General features: G+C 34.4%; 1 protein-coding gene and 1 long non-coding RNA gene across 2 annotated transcripts; both read left to right on the top strand.

The window, feature by feature from the left end:
* The first annotated feature begins 3053 nt into the window (after positions 1–3053).
* Positions 3054–7450, top strand: LOC127645191 (uncharacterized). Its single transcript, XR_007970766.1, has 4 exons — positions 3054–3193; positions 3309–3411; positions 7091–7130; positions 7302–7450. It is a non-coding gene; the product is annotated as an uncharacterized LOC127645191 (long non-coding RNA).
* Positions 7451–14173: 6723 nt separating this feature from the next.
* Positions 14174–18029, top strand: ing5b (inhibitor of growth family, member 5b). The gene is made up of 8 exons (XM_052129024.1): positions 14174–15579; positions 15951–16022; positions 16126–16292; positions 16370–16481; positions 16620–16713; positions 17306–17441; positions 17582–17643; positions 17751–18029. Exons 1-8 carry the CDS (start codon positions 15543–15545, stop codon positions 17788–17790), a joined length of 720 nt encoding a protein of 239 aa, XP_051984984.1. The 5' UTR covers positions 14174–15542; the 3' UTR covers positions 17791–18029.
* Positions 18030–19448: the final 1419 nt, after the last annotated feature.

Genomic DNA, 19448 nt, shown 5'->3' with positions numbered 1-19448 from the left:
ATTAATGTTTTGTATCACTGGGCTCCTACTCTTAGAGCACAGTAATAGAGGGCTGAATCTGACAGAGTTACACCATTAATAGTGAGTTCAGTGGATGTGCGAGACGTTGTTGACTGAAATCGAGGATCAGATGTGTGCTTAAAACTGCTTGATCGAGCACCTTCATATAATACAAACTGAGGTTCCTCATTGGGATATTGCCTGTACCAGTAAAGCCGCACATTTTCACTATTAGAATCATATGAGCAGCTCAGCATTGTGGTTTTTTCCTCTGTTCTGATGATACTGGTCCCTTTATTTGGCTCAATTTTGTCCACAGCCATCACACCTGCAAACAATCACAATATATATATAAACAAATATAAAGGAAAAATTATCATGATAAACATAAAGATATTTATAAAGTGCATATTGCATATCAGTACAGATACAACACCACAATTGTTTTGAAACATAATAAATAAAACACCATTCAGTTTTTTATAGGATTGTTAAAGCTGTTGTCATCTAAAGTAGACTTAAATGAAACACCTGATGCCAAAATGGAAACCAGCAGCATGCATTTGTTCATGTTGAATCAGGTCAGATCAGTTCTGTATTAATGCTGCCAGTAATGTGGGCTGTAGTTGAGTTTCTGAAGTCATGAAGCCACTCATGAACTTCCTGCTTTCTGTGAGAATACAATCAATGAAGTCTGTATATCTGTATTACCTGTTGAGTAATATATGAAAACATAACTGTTTTCATATATTAGAGCTGTTTAGGCCAAAAGGAAGTCTAATTCTCCATGGGTTCTCTCGGGATTCACTTGGTCTGTGGTACACATTACTTGGCGATACGTGGATGTTTTGTTCTACAACATTAATTGCGCACAGTCATAAATTCACATTTGAGGTATGACAGTGTGTAATTTATGTTGTAGAATAAAACGTCCATGTAGCATCAATAATGTTTTCCACAGACCTTATTTTTCTCATATGTTCAAAACCCCCATTATAAAAACCCTTAATCCAGAGGAAACCCATGGAGAAATCTCTTCTGGGTTTTTGGACTACAAGCTGAACAGCTTTATATTGGTTTTAAAAAGTAATTAGTAATGAGTAATTTAATTACATTTCAGACAGAGTAATAAGTACAGTAATCGAATTACAATGTAGAAGATGTAATTACTAATTAATTGCTTTTTTGGAGTAACTTACTCAACACTGGTCTGGAGTACTTTTATTCTCTATATACAATAATATAATAACATAATAATAATGTCACATCATTCACACAGTGTAAAACATATTAAATAGTCATTTAGTGGGTCATAATACATCCTTACTTTACAATCTGTTTTGTAACCTTTGCCATTTCTGCTATCTCAGTAAGTTTCTGTAATGTTGGCCCCAGGTTCATTTCTGAGCAGTAGATATAGCTTCAATGGCACAAAATGGGTAAGGGCGTTATAAATATGTTTTAATTTGCTTTTACAATTTGTATTTGTAATTGTATAGTTAGATCAACCCCCCTTGTGAAACAAGCGAAAATCACTTATGCACCTTTAAACCCATGCTTTGAGTGTAAATACTTGATTTCTTAATAGAAATATTTACTATATTTAATTTATAGGACCTATTTTTCTATTAAATAACCAGAATATATTCTATAGCAGTAGTTTGTTTTGAATGTATGTGAACTATGCCACCCTGTGGCAAACCTGTTCCTGCACAATGCATTGCATATGAGAATACTTTAAAGTTTCATGTTTTTGCTTATATTTCAGAGTCTTCTGAATTACAGTATACTCGAAATTGCTTTGTGAACTAAAGGGCATCTTGATGTAGTTCATCTTTCCTGATGTCACTAATTCATGTTGTAATAAAAATAATACATAAAGCTACACTATGTAACTTTATTTTTGTTGTTGTTAAAAAATGACAAAATGCTATTAATGAGAGAGTGCAACAAAAATACTTCTTCCAAACCATGTCTTTACCCAAATACACTTTGATAAACCTATACTAAGAATTTATATTTTACAGCTATTGGGACGGATTTCGCAGGAAATTGCATTCATACACTGGCGGCCAAAAGTTTGGAATAATGTAAAGATTATATTTCGGAAGGAAATTGGTACTTTAATTCACCAAAGTGGGATTCAACTGATCACAAAGTGTAGTCAGGACATTACTGATGTAAAAAACAGCACCGTCACTATTTGGAAAAAAGTCATTTTTGATCAAATCTAGACAGGCCTCATTTCCAGCAGCCATCACTCCAACAACTTATCCTTGAATAATAATAATAATGCTAAATTGCTAATTTGGTTATAGAAAATCACTTGTCATTTTATCAAACACACTTGAAAGTTAAGTAAATTGACTGTGCAGGGAGGAGAATTTATAGTAAAAAAAAAAAAAAAAGCTTTAAAGTTTCTCACCCACCATCAAATCACTTCAGAATATATTAGGGGTGCAACGTTCGAATTTCTCACGGTTCGGTTTGTATCACAGTTTTAGGGTCACGGTTTCGGTATGGTTCTGTATTTGCTTTGTTAAGAAAAAAATATTACTGCCAAATCCAAAGAATAATCTATTTGGTAAACACTTCAACAGGTTTGCCCTTGAATAACAATCATTGTTTTACAACTGTAACCATAGTTTAACCATGGCATTTGTAGTAAAATCATAGTAACCACAATATAAACATGGTTACTGTCATGGTTACAATATTTAGTAAATCATGGTTACTATATAGAAACTAAAGTATTACTGTTATAAAACCATGTTTAATTGTATCGAAACCATGATTTCTGTTCAGAAAACCAGCAGTCATGGTAAAACTATATAGTAACAGCATGGTTAACTAAAACAATTAAAATTTTCTGTAATTACTTGTTGTGTCATGCTCATCAACTATGATGATCAGCCTATAATCCCACCCACATTGAGGCGGCACTAAACAGAGGTGGAAAAGAAAGCTCAGAAAAGTAAAGTGAGTAGAGTCGCGTCGAACCATAACATGCGGTGGAAAATTGCCAATAGACATACACTTTTAAGAGATTTCTGGGGCTGTTCACACCAAACGTGTTTTTGTGCATGTCAGCACTGTGTTCGAATTGTTTTCTGACATAATTACGTGCTAGACGGGCATCTTTGACTGCTGGCACATCTTGCTGTTTCATTCAAGTCTCGCGCAGGACTGACAGGTTTGAGGTGTCAAGTTAAAATTAGCTTTAAAATTGCACCTTGAGACACCTGCATTCTGCTTCATTTGTTGCGCTGCTTCTAGCTTGTTTTTAACGCAGATTCGATGTTCTTTAGAAGCTCAGGTGTCAAAGAGGACTTCATGTGACTGTTGCACCGTTATACATGATTCTAGGTTGTAAAGTTTCAGTCCAAATACAGTTTCAGCATGTGATAAATGGTAAGCCAATATTTTTTCTCTTCTGCTCTGGTTTGCTGAGGGGCCGCTGGCCTTGTTAAAACTGTTTACTGTTACTATACTGTAACGAATGTTGCCTACAATGCTTACATGAAATACAGCCTTTTGCAACAAATGTAAATCTTTGGACTGATGTGAGAGTGATTGATTTAGAGTAACTGATTTTATTAACCACTTAGGAACAGTTTAAGAACAGTTGAAGAATAATGTATTTGATGTTAAAGGGTTTATTTGTAAGAATTAAAAGGATAATTTGATGTCTATCTTTTTAATGTCCTTCTGGTCAAAGTTAATAGAGCTGTTTAGGCCAAAAGGAAGTCTAATTCTCCATGGGTTCTCTCGGGATTCACTTGGTCTGTGGTACACATTACTTGGCGATACGTGGATGTTTTGTTCTACAACATTAATTGCGCACAGTCATAAATTCACATTTGAGGTATGACAGTGTGTAATTTATGTTGTAGAATAAAACATCCATGTAGCATCAATAATGTTTTCCACAGACCTTATTTTTTCTCATAAGTTCAAAACCCCCATTATAAAAACCTTTAATCCAGAGGGAACCCATGGAGAAATCTCTTCTGGGTTTTTGGACTACAGGCTGAACAGCTTTATATGGGTTTTAAAAAGTAATTAGTAATGAGTAATTTAATTACATTTCAGACAGAGTAATAAGTACAGAAATCGAATTCAATGTAGAAGATGTAATTACTAATTAATTGCTTTTTTGGAGTAACTTACTCAACACTGGTCTGGAGTACTTTTATTTTGCCCTTATGTGGATTTTTGAGCTTCAAAATGTTGTCACCCATTCACTTACATTGTATGGACTTAAAGAGCTGAGAAATACTTCTAAAAATCTTTGATTGTGTTCAGCAGATGAAAGAAAGTCATACACATCTGAGATGGCATGAGGGTGAGTAAATAATGAGAGAATTTTCATTTTTGGGTGAATTATTCTTTTAAATTAGTGAGGTGTCAATCAATTTTATTGTAGCTTTTAAATAATAATAAAAAAGGATAAGTCAAAACTTAATAATCTGAGTGGAAGAGGCACATGTTTATGCCCCTCTGTTTTTGTATGTAGTTTGAACATCCTTTCCTACTGTGGGCCTCAGAGCACAGTAGTACACAGCAGAGTCAGACACACGCAGATCCTGGATTGTCAGTGGAACTGATTTTGATGATTTTATCAGTTCAGAGTGAAATCGCTCCTGGAACTCAGTGCCATTATCCCCATTTCCAATTGTGTCTCTTCTCAAGATGTATTTAGGAAAGTCATTTGCTCTCTGGATGTACCAGAAGAGGTATGTTTGTGTTGAAGTTGTTTCATATATACACTTTAATGTTACTGATTCTCCTTTTAGTTTAGTCACATGTTTGTCTGGCTGATCCACTCTGTCCTCAGATCTGGACTCTGTAAATATTTAAGAAAATAACATGAAGATGATATAATTTTTTTTAAATGAACTACATGACACCACAAACTATACAATGGATATTAAGATATAGTATATTATGTAAATATTAAAAAGAAATAGGATAAATGCATACCAAGAATAAATAGTGCAAAAAGAAATATATTCTTCAACAAGCTCATGATCTGTTTTACAGTTAATAGACTCTGAAATCTGGTTTAACCAGTCAATACAAGAGTTCTGCTTTTACAACAAGAGGAGGGGCTTGTGGAAACCTGAAACAGTGTAATACTGAGGGGTATACAGTATATTGCCCTCTTTTGGTTTTCCTGGAAGTGTTACATAACAATAATATAATAACATAATAATAATGTCACATCATTCACACAGTGTAAAACATATTAAATAGTCATTTAGTGGGTCATAATACATCCTTACTTTACAATCTGTTTTGTAACCTTTGCCATTTCTGCTATCTCAGTAAGTTTCTGTAATGTTGGCCCCAGGTTAATTTCTGAGCAGTAGATATAGCTTCAATGGCACAAAATGGGTAAGGGCGTTATAAATATGTTTTAATTTACTTTTACAATTTGAGGAATGAGCCAACGTTACTTTTTGTGCAAATCAATATAGTAAGCCACATATGTTGTCAACAGAGCGGAACAAATAAAAATGTATTTAACTAAGGATATTTCTTTTATATATTAACTTTGACTCTGATATAAAAGATTTGACATGGTCATTCTTGACCTACCACATCTAAGTTAACAATTTCTTTGAATTTTATTCAAGGCAAGCTTTGACAGCCCATTTATTCCTTTCTTAATATTTTTGCCTCAGCCTCACACAGGTGTTACCACATATTATCATGACGCATTGAGGTTTTAATTTGGTTTTCTTGATATGACAGCTTCAAAGTTAAAAAATGAATTTCAGTTTTTGTGCGACTTTTTAATGTTTTGTATCACTGGGCTCCTACTCTTAGAGCACAGTAATAGAGGGCTGAATCTGACAGTGTTACACCATTAATAGTGAGTTCAGTGGATGTGCGAGACGTTGTTGACTGAAATCGAGGATCAGATGTGTGCTTTAAACTGCTTGATCGAGCACCTTCATATAATACAAACTGAGGTTCCTCATTGGGATATTGCCTGTACCAGTAAAGCCGCACATTTTCACTATTAGAATCATATGAGCAGCTCAGCATTGTGGTTTTTTCCTCTGTTGTGATGATACTGGTCCCTTTATTTGGCTCAATTTTGTCCACAGCCATCACACCTGCAAACAATCACAATATATATATAAACAAATATAAAGGAAAAATTATCAGGATAAACATAAAGATATTTATAAAGTGCATATTGCATATCAGTACAGATACAACACCACAATTGTTTTGAAACATAATAAATAAAACACCATTCAGTGTTTTATAGGATTGTTAAAGCTGTTGTCATCTAAAGTAGACTTAAATGAAACACCTGATGCCAAAATGGAAACCAGCAGCATGCATTTGTTCATGTTGAATCAGGTCAGATCAGTTCTGTATTAATGCTGCCAGTAATGTGGGCTGTAGTTGAGTTTCTGAAGTCATGAAGCCACTCATGAACTTCCTGCTTTCTGTGAGAATACAATCAATGAAGTCTGTATATCTGTATTACCTGTTGAGTAATATATGAAAACATAACTGTTTTCATATATTAGAGCTGTTTAGGCCAAAAGGAAGTCTAATTCTCCATGGGTTCTCTCGGGATTCACTTGGTCTGTGGTACACATTACTTGGCGATACGTGGATGTTTTGTTCTACAACATTAATTGCGCACAGTCATAAATTCACATTTGAGGTATGACAGTGTGTAATTTATGTTGTAGAATAAAACGTCCATGTAGCATCAAAACCCCCATTATAAAAACCTTTAATCCAGAGGGAACCCATGGAGAAATCTCTTCTGGGTTTTTGGACTACAGGCTGAACAGCTCTATATGGGTTTTAAAAAGTAATTAGTAATGAGTAATTTAATTACATTTCAGACAGAGTAATAAGTACAGAAATCGAATTAATGTAGAAGATGTAATTACTAATTAATTGCTTTTTTGGAGTAACTTACTCAACACTGGTCAGGAGTACTTTTATTTTGCCCTTATGTGGATTTTTGAGCTTCAAAATTTTGTCACCCTTTCACTTACATTGTATGGACTTAAAGAGCTGAGAAATACTTCTAAAAATCTTTGATTGTGTTCAGCAGATGAAAGGAAGTCATACACATCTGAGATGGCATGAGGGTGAGTAAATAATGAGAGAATTTTCATTTTTGGGTGAATTATTCTTTTAAATTAGTGAGGTGTCAATCAATTTTATTGTAGCTTTTAAATAATAATAAAAAAGGATAAGTCAAAACTTAATAATCTGAGTGGAAGAGGCACATGTTTATGCCCCTCTGTTTTTGTATGTAGTTTGAACATCCTTTCCTACTGTGGGCCTCAGAGCACAGTAGTACACAGCAGAGTCAGACACACGCAGATCCTGGATTGTCAGTGGAACTGATTTTGATGATTTTATCAGTTCAGAGTGAAATCGTTCCTGGAACTCAGTGCCATTATCCCCATTTCCAATTGTGTCTCTTCTCAAGATGTATTTAGGAAAGTCATTTGCTCTCTGGATGTACCAGAAGAGGTATGTTTGTGTCAAAGTTGTTTCATATATACACTTTAATGTTACTGATTCTCCTTTTAGTTTAGTCACATGTTTGTCTGGCTGATCCACTCTGTCCTCAGATCTGGACTCTGTAAATATTTAAGAAAATAACATGAAGATGATATAATTTTTTTTTAAATGAACTACATGACACCACAAACTATACAATGGATATTAAGATATAGTATATTATGTAAATATTAAAAAAGAAATAGGATAAATGCATACCAAGAATAAATAGTGCAAAAAGAAATATATTCTTCAACAAGCTCATGATCTGTTTTACAGTTAATAGACTCTGAAATCTGGTTTAACCATTCAATACAAGAGTTCTGCTTTTACAACAAGAGGAGGGGCTTGTGGAAACCTGAAACAGTGTAATACTGAGGGGTATACAGTATATTGCCCTCTTTTGGTTTTCCTGGAAGTGTTACATAACAATAATATAATAACATAATAATAATGTCACATCATTCACACAGTGTAAAACATATTAAATAGTCATTTAGTGGGTCATAATACATCCTTACTTTACAATCTGTTTTGTAACCTTTGCCATTTCTGCTATCTCAGTAAGTTTCTGTAATGTTGGCCCCAGGTTAATTTCTGAGCAGTAGATATAGCTTCAATGGCACAAAATGGGTAAGGGCGTTGTAAATATGTTTTAATTTACTTTTACAATTTGAGGGATGAGCCAACATTACTTTCTGTGCTAATCAATATAGTAAGCCACATATGTTGTCAACAGAGCGGAACAAATAAAAATGTATTTAACTAAGGATATTTCTTTAATATATTAACTTTGACTCTGATAGAAAAGATTTGACATGGTCATTCTTGACCTACCACATCTAAGTTAACAATTTCTTTGAATTTTATTCAAGGCAAGCTTTGACAGCCCATTTATTCCTTTCTTAATATTTTTGCCTCTGGCTCACACAGGTGTTACCACATATTATCATGACGCATTGAGGTTTTAATTTGGTTTTCATGATATGACCGCTTCAAAGTTAAAAAATGAATTTCAGTTTTTGTGCGACTACATTAATGTTTTGTATCACTGGGCTCCTACTCTTAGAGCACAGTAATAGAGGGCTGAATCTGACAGAGTTACACCATTAATAGTGAGTTCAGTGGATGTGCGAGACGTTGTTGACTGAAATCGAGGATCAGATGTGTGCTTAGAACTGCTTGATCGAGCACCTTCATATAATACAAACTGAGGTTCCTCATTGGGATATTGCCTGTACCAGTAAAGCCGCACATTTTCACTATTAGAATCATATGAGCAGCTCAGCATTGTGGTTTTTTCCTCTGTTGTGATGATACTGGTCCCTTTATTTGGCTCAATTTTGTCCACAGCCATCACACCTGCAAACAATCACAATATATATATAAAAAAATATATAGGAAAAATTATCAGGATAAACAATATATAAAGATATTAATAAAGTGCATATTGCATATCAGTACAGATACAACACCACAATTGTTTTGAAACATAATAAATAAAACACCATTCAGTGTTTTATAGGATTGTTAAAGCTGTTGTCATCTAAAGTAGACTTAAATGAAACACCTGATCCCAAAATGGAAACCAGCAGCATGCATTTGTTCATGTTGAATCAGGTCAGATCAGTTCTGTATTAATGCTGCCAGTAATGTGGGCTGTAGTTGAGTTTCTGAAGTCATGAAGCCACTCATGAACTTCCTGCTTTCTGTGAGGATACAATCAATGAAGTCTGTATATCTGTATTACCTGTTGAGTAATATATGAAAACATAACGTTTGTACGGCTTTAATGTAATAAGAACAATAGGAATAATATTTCTATTTTTTATATACTTTATCATATATATATACCACATTTAGTTCCGGTCCTCGAATCTGATTGGACGAGAGACGTTCCATGAGCACTGATAGTGTGACAGCATCAGCACACGGAGGCTTCACTGTGTGTATCACTCCACTTGTGTTCGTGCTGTTCTAAACTAAAGTGTAAGCATAGTGCATATGTGTTAGGAGTTACTGTCTTTATTTTTGAAATTACTTATGTTAGCCAGCAGATTGTGGCAAAAGATCATTTGTGTGTGTAATATGAGCCAGTTGGTGACATAAAGTGAATCCGTTAGTCATTGTTTACATAGAACAGCGCTCTGTGTGTTTCCACATTGGATACATACTGTTTAAAATGGCAGAGGACATCACTGTTTCTTTAGTGAATGACACTGAATTACAATACACCGGCTACTGCCAAATAGAGAGGAATACCATGCTTGGACGTCTATATTCCACTGAGAAAGCTGACCTTCAGAAAGCTGTAAGTATCTCTGATTGGGTGTGGTAACAGGTGATCGCACATGCTCCACTCTCTCTCTCTCTCTCTCTCTCTCACACACACACACACACACACACACCCAGACAAACACACACATCATCCGTTTATCCTTGTTTATCCAATGACTTGTTAGAAAACAGCACAAGCCATTATACTATTTCTGAAGTGAACATTTTGAATTATTTTATGACCGTACTCAGTTTTTCCTATTTTTTTTTTTTTAAATGTGCTTGTTCATTGAACTGTTGTATATAAGCAATATCGCACTCGCATTCCTGCTATATGGCCCTACATCAGCACTGCTGTAATTACAGATGGCTGAATATATATATATATATATAAATATATATATATATATATATATATATATATATATATATACATTTTATCTTCATAAAGGTGAAGCAAAATGGCTTTAAGCTATTTTATTAAATTGTAATTTTCTTCGGTATGTTTGAAGAATTTTTATGGAAGAAGGCTTTTTTTGAAGAGGGCTTATAAGGGCTTTTTTTAAGGAAGTGTAGATCTGAGCTCGGGTAGAGAAGTGCTGCTATATAAAAAAAACACCAGTTAATTCAAGACCCATGATCAGCAGGAACAAAGAATTACTGTTTTATTTGCCTGAATTCAAATCAAGCACTGCATTAACAAGAATATAGATAAAATAAAAACATATTATACATTTGGATATACATACAAGATCAGGTTAAAACCTGTTAGAAAATCAATCCATCAATAAAGCATCAAGATGCTTAATCAGAAAGTACAACAAAGATTTTTTGCAAAGATTTTAAGTTTAATTAGAGAAATTTAAATTAAAATACTTCAAATGTGGTTAAAGAATCTGTTTATTTGTTCTTATGTATTACGTTTTTACCATTTAAATAAGAAGTTAATGACATGTTAAACAGCATGATCAGTATAAATCAAAGTTTTGAATTTGTGAAAACAGATTCAATAGTTGATGTTTTTCAGTCTGTCCCTTTTCCTCATTTTTCCTCTTTTCCTCTTATCTCATGAACATGACATTTTGATTTAATGCTTGAGAACACTGCCTCCTTGTGACTTATACTATACCCTCACAATGTGTCACATGATAAGGACTGACTCTTTGCAAACTAAAGGCTACAATAGACCATGTTCGCAGTAGCACCATCTTTGTGTTTTTGACGGGAATGATGAGACTGTAAAGGATAGACATGCAGTCTCTTCACTGGGTTGTACTGTTGTTTAAAGTTTTTTTTTGATCGTTCCACTGAAGAAATGTCAGTAGACTAAAAACTCCAGACAACATGAGTTGTGGAAAATTAGATGTGATCTAGGAGTTTTTTTTTATACCTTTATACAGTGCATGCCATTGAAGAGACTGTAAGTCTATCCCTCACAGCCTCGTTTTCATTCCCATCAAAAATCAAAGATTTGGTGTAAATAACAATATTTGGCTGCTTTACTCACTTTTGAATTCTACATTGATTTAAATATTTTATATTTTTTCTGCAATTTTGCTAAATCTATAGACTGATTTGATCTCTTTATATAGCTCTTGATTCTATCATTTAGCCTTCATGTGAATTACAGCTACAATTTACAGTCTCTTGCTTAGTTGTTTCTGTGACTCTTTATTCTATTTTGTATTTTTTTTTTTCTCTCACTAGGTAATAAGAAAGGATTTTTGTACTGTGTTATTGGGTTTCCTGTCACTGTGGGCTGCAGGGCACAGTAGTATGTAGCAGAGTCTGTCACTTTAGCAGAGGAGATCTCCAAATCCACATAGTTTTGCTCTGTTATTGTAACTTTAACTGAGAGTCTTGGATCTACATCAGATACCTGAGGACTTTTGAAGGTGTGTACAAGAAATTCAAGGTGTGATCCATCATACTGGCGGTACCAGTAAAGATAGTTTGCAGAGGCATAACTACAGGACAATATGACATTTGAACCCTCCTCTGAAAAGACATTTGTTTTGTTTGGTGTGATTCTGTCATTTCCAAAGGAAGCAGCTGAAAAGAAGAAGTTGGCTACATTTAGCTTTGAATACAACTCATTATTAACAGGAGATAAATAATTACTATAACTAAATAATTGTACATACCTGCTAAAGCACAGAACAGAATAAGTGAATGAAGAACCATTGCTGTTTAATCTCAGTGGAGTCTGAATTAATAGTTTTAATCACAGTCTCTGTCAGAGGCATTTAGATCATGCATTTCGGATCTGTGTACAGTAAGTCCCTCCTCTCTGTGCCACATCATAGTTTCCCATTTCACTCATTGAAAACAGATTCGATCACACTCACTAATGATTCCTTCTGTTTTCTGCGCACCTTTAAGGTAAATAGTCTGACATTTGAAACAGCCTTTATTTAAAAGATTTTGACAAGCATTTTTGTATTCTTATCTTACTGGGAGTATTCCAATGTACATATTTTTTAATGGAAAAGACATTTGTTTGTATATATATAATGTACACTATTCATATACAGTACGTCCATCACAGCATCAAACTAATTCTACAAGCACTGTTAGTTGTCACTACATTTAAAAAAGTGTATTTCCTTAACCAACATATAATTGTTGTTCACAAAGTTACTTTTGAAAGGTTAACAAGTCAACATGAAATCAAATGGACCAAATTTACTTTCTATTAATTACAATTAGGCCAAGGTATTGAACATTTTGCTTTTATTTATCATGTTTGTGAATTTCTATTAGTGAAACAAATGAGAATGTTATACTTATGATGCGTTTAAATATCCATGGATGAAATCATACTATATAGCTTATGTTATATTAATATTACAACAAATTTAACAGCAGTCAACCAACTTCTGATATACTGTATATCTGACATTTTATTTACAAAATACATGTTCAACATTTAAAATACAAATCAGAACTCAGATGATCAGTCACAAAGGATAGATGTATGAGTGTTGAATGTGTTTTAGTCACTGTGGGCCTCAGAGCGCAGTAGTACACAGCAGAGTCAGACACACGCAGATCTTGGATTGTCAGTGGAACATATTCTGATGATTTCACTTCTGAGTGAAATCTCTCCTGGAACTCAGTGCCATTATCTCCTCCGTATTTGTTTCTCCTCAAGATGTATTTAGGAATGTCATTTGCTCTCTGGATGTACCAGAAAAGGTCTGGTGCTACTGAAGTAGAGTTATATTTACACTGTAATGTCGTTGATTCTCCCTCAGATTCAGTCTGATGTCTTACTGGATTGCTGACTGTATCTTCTGCTCTGCATTCTTTAAAAACGTATTCAATTAGTTTTGTTACATAAGGCATTATCATCTACATAGAAATGCCCATAAAAATGTTCCAGTATAAATAAGAAAAATATTACCATACCTAAAAGAAGCACAGCAAAAAGAAAAAAACTCTTTAGCCATTGCATCATGATTTTAGTAAATTAGATTGAAGAAATCACCTCCTGCAGACTGAAGTAAAGAAGAATCCTCCAAGTACAAGTAGACTAAACTGATTTAGTTTCTGTGACTGTTCTTGCTAACAAAATGCACCTCCTCCCAGACTCAGGGTTGGATGTGTGATATATACTAACCCCCTTGGTACAGCCTTACACAATTATTATGAAATATGAATACAGATCCATTTACAAGATGGAAATGAATAAAATTAGAGAATAAAATGTGTTTATATAAATTGCTAAAATATTAATGCTTTTCAAACTAATTTTAAAACACAAGTAATTGTGACTACACAGTTAAAAACAGACTTTAGAAATAAAGTAATGAGGGTTATTGTGTGAGTGCTGAATGTGGTTTAGTCACAGTGGGCTTCAGAGCACAGTAGTACACAGCAGAGTCAGACACATGCAGATTCTGGATGGTCAGAGGAACTGACAATGAAGATGTGTTTAGACTAGCATTAAATCTCCCCTTGAACTCTTCATCATTGTTGGCAGACCCAGAAAGTCTTATAAGCATGTATTTAGGGGATCCATTTATCTTCTGTTGGTACCAGAGGAGACTTGGATATTGAGTGCTTGTTGCTTTGTAAGCGCAATCGAGAGTGACTTTTCCATTTTCATAAGCTGCCATTACTGTTTTGGACTGTATTATTTTGTCCTGTGCTGTGCATCCTGTAGAATCAAACATAAATCATTGTCCACAAGAGCATATTTCACTTTACGAATAAAAATGCCAAGAAATTATAAATGCATACCTAAAATAAACACTGTCACAAAAAGTATATTCCTGTTCCACAATGTCATATCTTTGCAGTGTGAATAATGTAATTAATATTTAAAAATAAGGTATTCCGAGCTCAAGACACCTGTGGTAGGTCTTGTTACTGCTTCCATCACTTGCAAGTGCTAAGTGAAAGGCCAGGGTGGAGTCATTCACATATAAACACAAGATTTTCCTTATTGTCTATAAATATCACTTCTGGCTTGTTTCACACACACACACACACACACACACACACACATATATATGTATATGGGTATCAAATCCAAAGAGACAATTTATTTTTAACTGGGAGGGATTCCAATGGATTGTTCTGTATGACGCCTGGGCTATCCAATCTATCCAGTTTTTACAAATTTTCACTTTAGCACTAACTCTAAACCTATTTAAAAACAATTACATTACAACTTTGTTTTTGTGGAGTCCAAACATGATTTTATTGCATATGAGACTAACGTTCCCTTTTTTGTATGAGTGTTGAATGTGTTTTAGTCACAGTGGCCTTCTAGTGCACAGCAGATTCTGGAGTAACAGTGATCTGTAAAAAGAGATTGGTCCAATGAAGTCTCTCTTTATCGTTGCCAGGTTCTCATCAGAAAATATTTTGGAAATCCAGTGACCTTTTTTTGATTCTATAAGAGGTATGAGAATGCAGTAACATCATATGTACAGCGGAAAGTTACAGTATGCAGTATATTGATCTTCTGAAGCAATTCAGGCTTCTGCTAACTGATTCCTGTGATTGTCAGCCTGGAAAATGGAGAACATAAATGCTATTAAATTATGGGGAATCACAAAGGCTGAAATGGTGAAATGTTGAAGGTAGGCCTAGACTAATGTTAAAACAACATAAATAACTAACTAAATAAAATAATAAAATAAGGCCGTTACCTGCTGTTTATGCCCTCACCTCCAACCAAACAATCATCTGGTTTAGCTCAAAGTCAGCAAAAAAAAAAAAGATTATTTTAAGGTGAGGTAAATACCTACGACGACACTGCCATCTTGTGGTAAGCTTGTCTTTTCACTCAATTTTGATTAAAAAGTTAACAAAAAGAATTTAAGCTGCAATTAATATTTGGGAAATCTACAGTACCTATCGATTTATTATACTTTAAAAAATGTATAATCACCACCAACATTCGTTTATCTTGTAACTATCTTTGGGGAAGAAAAAAAAACAAGAAAACAGTGTCCTTCACTGGGGTAGATGGCAATGTAGAGCAACTAGTCGCTACATTTACCAAAGATGAAGAAGATACAGGCTATACATGATATACAACCCATATTGCTAGTCTAATGTCATGACTTTAGAGTTGTTAGGTTAATCATTTTTATATAAAGATCTATTAAATTGCGGCGTGTCCAGGCAGGAAAATTCGGCGCGGGCTAAATAAACCTCATCGTCGTCTACTCATGCAGTAAAAGCCAGCTCTACTAAAAATGGCAAAAGGAATGTATTTAGAACATTATTTAGACAGTAAGTTTTTCAACCACACTCTTCTAAACATGTTGCCGGACACATTTGATCGCTGTCAGGTTGTATGTGAATATGATCGAGTCCTCTGCAGTCGACTTATGAGTTGAGGAGTAACAAAAACTACCATTGATAAATTAATGTTCACGATGGGATTGGCCACTAATAAGTACGTTACGATAGAATTCTGAAATGTAAACGAATGAGTGCCTGTATCATGTTTTTATATCTTATAACGCCCTTGGCTAGTATGCAAAATTGGCTTATTGCGGTTGATTCATGTGGTAGTGTTTGTTGTTGTTGTCGTCCTCCTCCTTCAGCCATTTAATTAACTAGAGTTTGCAAGATTCTTTACAACCAATTCTTTACTCCAGGTATTGAGGGACTTCCCTTCGAGTTGCAGAGAAACTTTTCATTGATGGGCGATTTGGATAACAGGACTGAAGGTATGCTTGTTTGGATCAGTATCACTTAGGTGGCACTGCAGATTGTGGAGTTTATTACAATTAACCTACCCACCTACCATCAAGTGTTTGCTGTTGTTCACAGAGAAAAAAACTGAGATTAGTGAACTAGCTGCAGAGTATATTGAAAAAGTAAGGAATCTGGAGTCTGAAGAACGTGTCCAGCATTTAAAGAAGATCGAAAATGCCTACAACAAATGCAAAGAGTTCAGCGATGACAAAGTTCAGCTTGCAATGCAGATATATGAAATGGTAAGTTGCAGAGACTTGAGTTTTGGGTTAGCTTTTACCATGATACATCACGTAAAGCATTCTGCTTGCATTTCCAGGTGGATAAACATATTTGTCGGTTGGATGCTGATCTAGCACGCTTTGAGAATGACCTGAAGGAGAAACTTGATCCAGGAAGCCAGGATAGCTCAGATGAAAAGCTATCTCGAAGTAAGGGTTATTTGATCAGAACTCAAGTGTGTGCGTATACGTACACATGAAAAAAATTATCACCCATTGAATCTCTTTGCTGTATTTGTGTGTGAAGCAACATATGATAAGTATAAACCAACTAAATTGTCATTTCAGAGGATAAAAATATCAAAGATAAGAGGGGATCCCATGGTAGAGACAAGAAAGAATCGGATCAAGAGTCACCCAAACTCAAAAGACAGAAAAACAGGTATTGGGACATAAATGGTTACATTTGACTAATGTCTAAGTATAAGTGGATATGTTTTTTTTTATTATTTACATTCACTATATACATAACTTAAAAGGTGCACTCTTTGTTTGTCATTTTGGACTTGCAGTAACACCTAGTGGTGTAACATCATATATAATGAATAGTTTTCAGTTACAGATGCAGTCGTAGAAATTCGCTTTTCACAATCAGCAAGGTTTAATTTAATCCAAGTGTAAAAGTGACCAATAACAAGACTGTTACTGTGATTATGTGAGTAGTATTCAGCTGGTCATGTAATTCTAAAATGGCTGCCCCCATGAGGTCGCCCCTGCCCCACATAGAATAAAACAGCTTTTATAAGGTTACTGATATGACTAGAGTCCTCACCTCATGTGAGTGCTCATAATTTTATACATATGTTTCAAAATGACAATTTATATTTTTAGGAGGAAATATTTACTGAGTGCACATATTACAATAACATGGTCTGCCATACAAAAAGCATGATAAGAAAACATGAAATCAGGACAACGTTTTGTTCTGTTTTTTATTCAACTCTTTCTTTTGTATTTTCTCTTTTACGCCCAAGTCCCAGTGTAAGTGAAGCTCTCCTTTCAATGCACCCATCAGATGTCCTAGATATGCCGGTGGACCCTAATGAGCCCACATACTGCTTGTGTAGTCAAGTTTCATATGGAGAAATGATTGGATGTGACAATGCGGATGTGAGTATACCAGAGTTATCTTCCCACTGTACTGCCAGTCCATTGAGTGACTAGGCACTGTAATGCATAATCATGGAAAGTCATATTGTATGTTATGATTGCTATGTTAAAGAATTAATCTGTTTATTCTCTTCTAACAGTGTCCTATTGAATGGTTTCACTTTGCTTGTGTCGGCCTAACAACTAAACCAAAGGGAAAGTGGTAAGAAAACTCCCCTCATTGTGTCCTCCTTTAATGTGCACTCTCCACACACAGACTTGGCTTTCAATAAAATACTGCATGTTTAGTGTCATGTTCTCTATTAACAGGTACTGCCCACGATGCATCCAAGATATGAGAAAGAAATAAAGTCTACTCCCATAATGCTTCCTATATCAAAATTACAACCACTTTCTGGAAATACAAATGATTCTGTGTATCTTGTATTTGGGGAATCAATAATCAGTGCCTTTGCTATGCATATAGTAGATGACTGGGAATGTCATGACAAGGAAGAATGTTAAATGTATTTTCTTTGGTGCCTGCAGAGAGCTTGGATCTCTTTTCATTGGAATTCCAAATAAAGTTTATTTATAATGATGCACACATTTATATCCTCTTTATTTGTATTAAACGTTTGTCTCATTCAAAGTTATGTTGCTGAAATGTCTATTTATAAGTTTAGGAAAATAATTAATATCTCACACTTACAAAACGTTAACCCTTAAATGCATACCTCGAGTCTTTAGTGGCCCAGGACCTCATTCCATCCGCTGTACCTTATCTGTTTTTTTTTAGTTATGCACACACCTCTTTAATATTCCTCAACCTTTTATTTCTGAATAGTGCAACAAAAAGAAAAGATATATTTATTTTTTTATAACTGCTTATTTACCAAAAGTGTTTAGGGTAATTAAAGACCTGGCATATGTAATGGTGTCTAGTAATAAGTTTACTATCATGGGATTTATATTTATTTGTTGATTTTAAAAGACAAATGAGTAGTGCATTCATACAGATGACTACTATCCACCTTTTTTTCTTAACGCAGAAGTGTTCCATGATTCGACTGTTTTCAATTTCCGGTCTCCAGTGTTTTCACTCACATTGGCATATATCCTTAGCAGGTAATGTTATATTTAAGGTATTACATTTATAAAAATTGTCGTACATGTAGATAGTTCACAGAGTCAAGATGAGACTTATATACAGTGTGTAGATGACATAAACCGATGATCTGAGGTGTTACGCTGATATCACAAATTTTTCTGAGCCGTTATGACAGCCAAAAACTGCACAAGTTGAGCATGAAATTCATTTTTACATTAAGTAACACTTAACTGTTGTACTTCTCTGGATCGCTCGTTTTGGCAGTTTTTACTTGGCATCTCGAGACAAGAAATACAAAACAGGCAATTAGAATCATCATGGTGCTGCCCAGTGGTTTGTCAGGAAAACTGTGGATATCATGATTTTCTACACGAAAATGGTGAATTATCAATATTACATATGCGTCTATACATACTTAAACATATTTTTGTTAGGTAGCACTGATTTTTCAGTGGTTAACTTGATTTACATGTGGCATTGCTATTTGATGAAAAAGCAACATGGAAGTAAATTATAGCAAGTGTAACACATGAACGGTATGATTTGGATATTGTCATTTACGTGTAGCCTACTAATGAAATTATGTAAGTTGTGCATCTATTTAGACTCAAAAAAATGCTTATGTGGTATGTGTAGCTCAATTTTATGTTCAACAGACAGTTGCGTCTAAAATTTTATTGAGGAAGTAATGAATCCTGTTCTATGCATTATCTCTTTGACATATAAAAGATAAAACATAAAAATATTTAAGAATAGATTCTATTCTATTATTTACTACTTGTATTTATAATGTTCACATAGTGTGCATTTAAGGGTTAAACCGTTATAACGCCTCTCTACCCGGTGTGGAATGAAATGTGTTTTGGTAAAGTTGGAAATCAACATGTGGAAATGTAGTTTTCTAAGCACTCCATCTC

Source organism: Xyrauchen texanus, chromosome 6 (genome assembly GCF_025860055.1).
Source record: "Xyrauchen texanus isolate HMW12.3.18 chromosome 6, RBS_HiC_50CHRs, whole genome shotgun sequence".
NCBI lineage: Eukaryota > Metazoa > Chordata > Actinopteri > Cypriniformes > Catostomidae > Xyrauchen > Xyrauchen texanus.
Note: the sequence above shows the minus strand (reverse complement) of the source record. Positions and strands in the feature narration are given on the sequence as shown.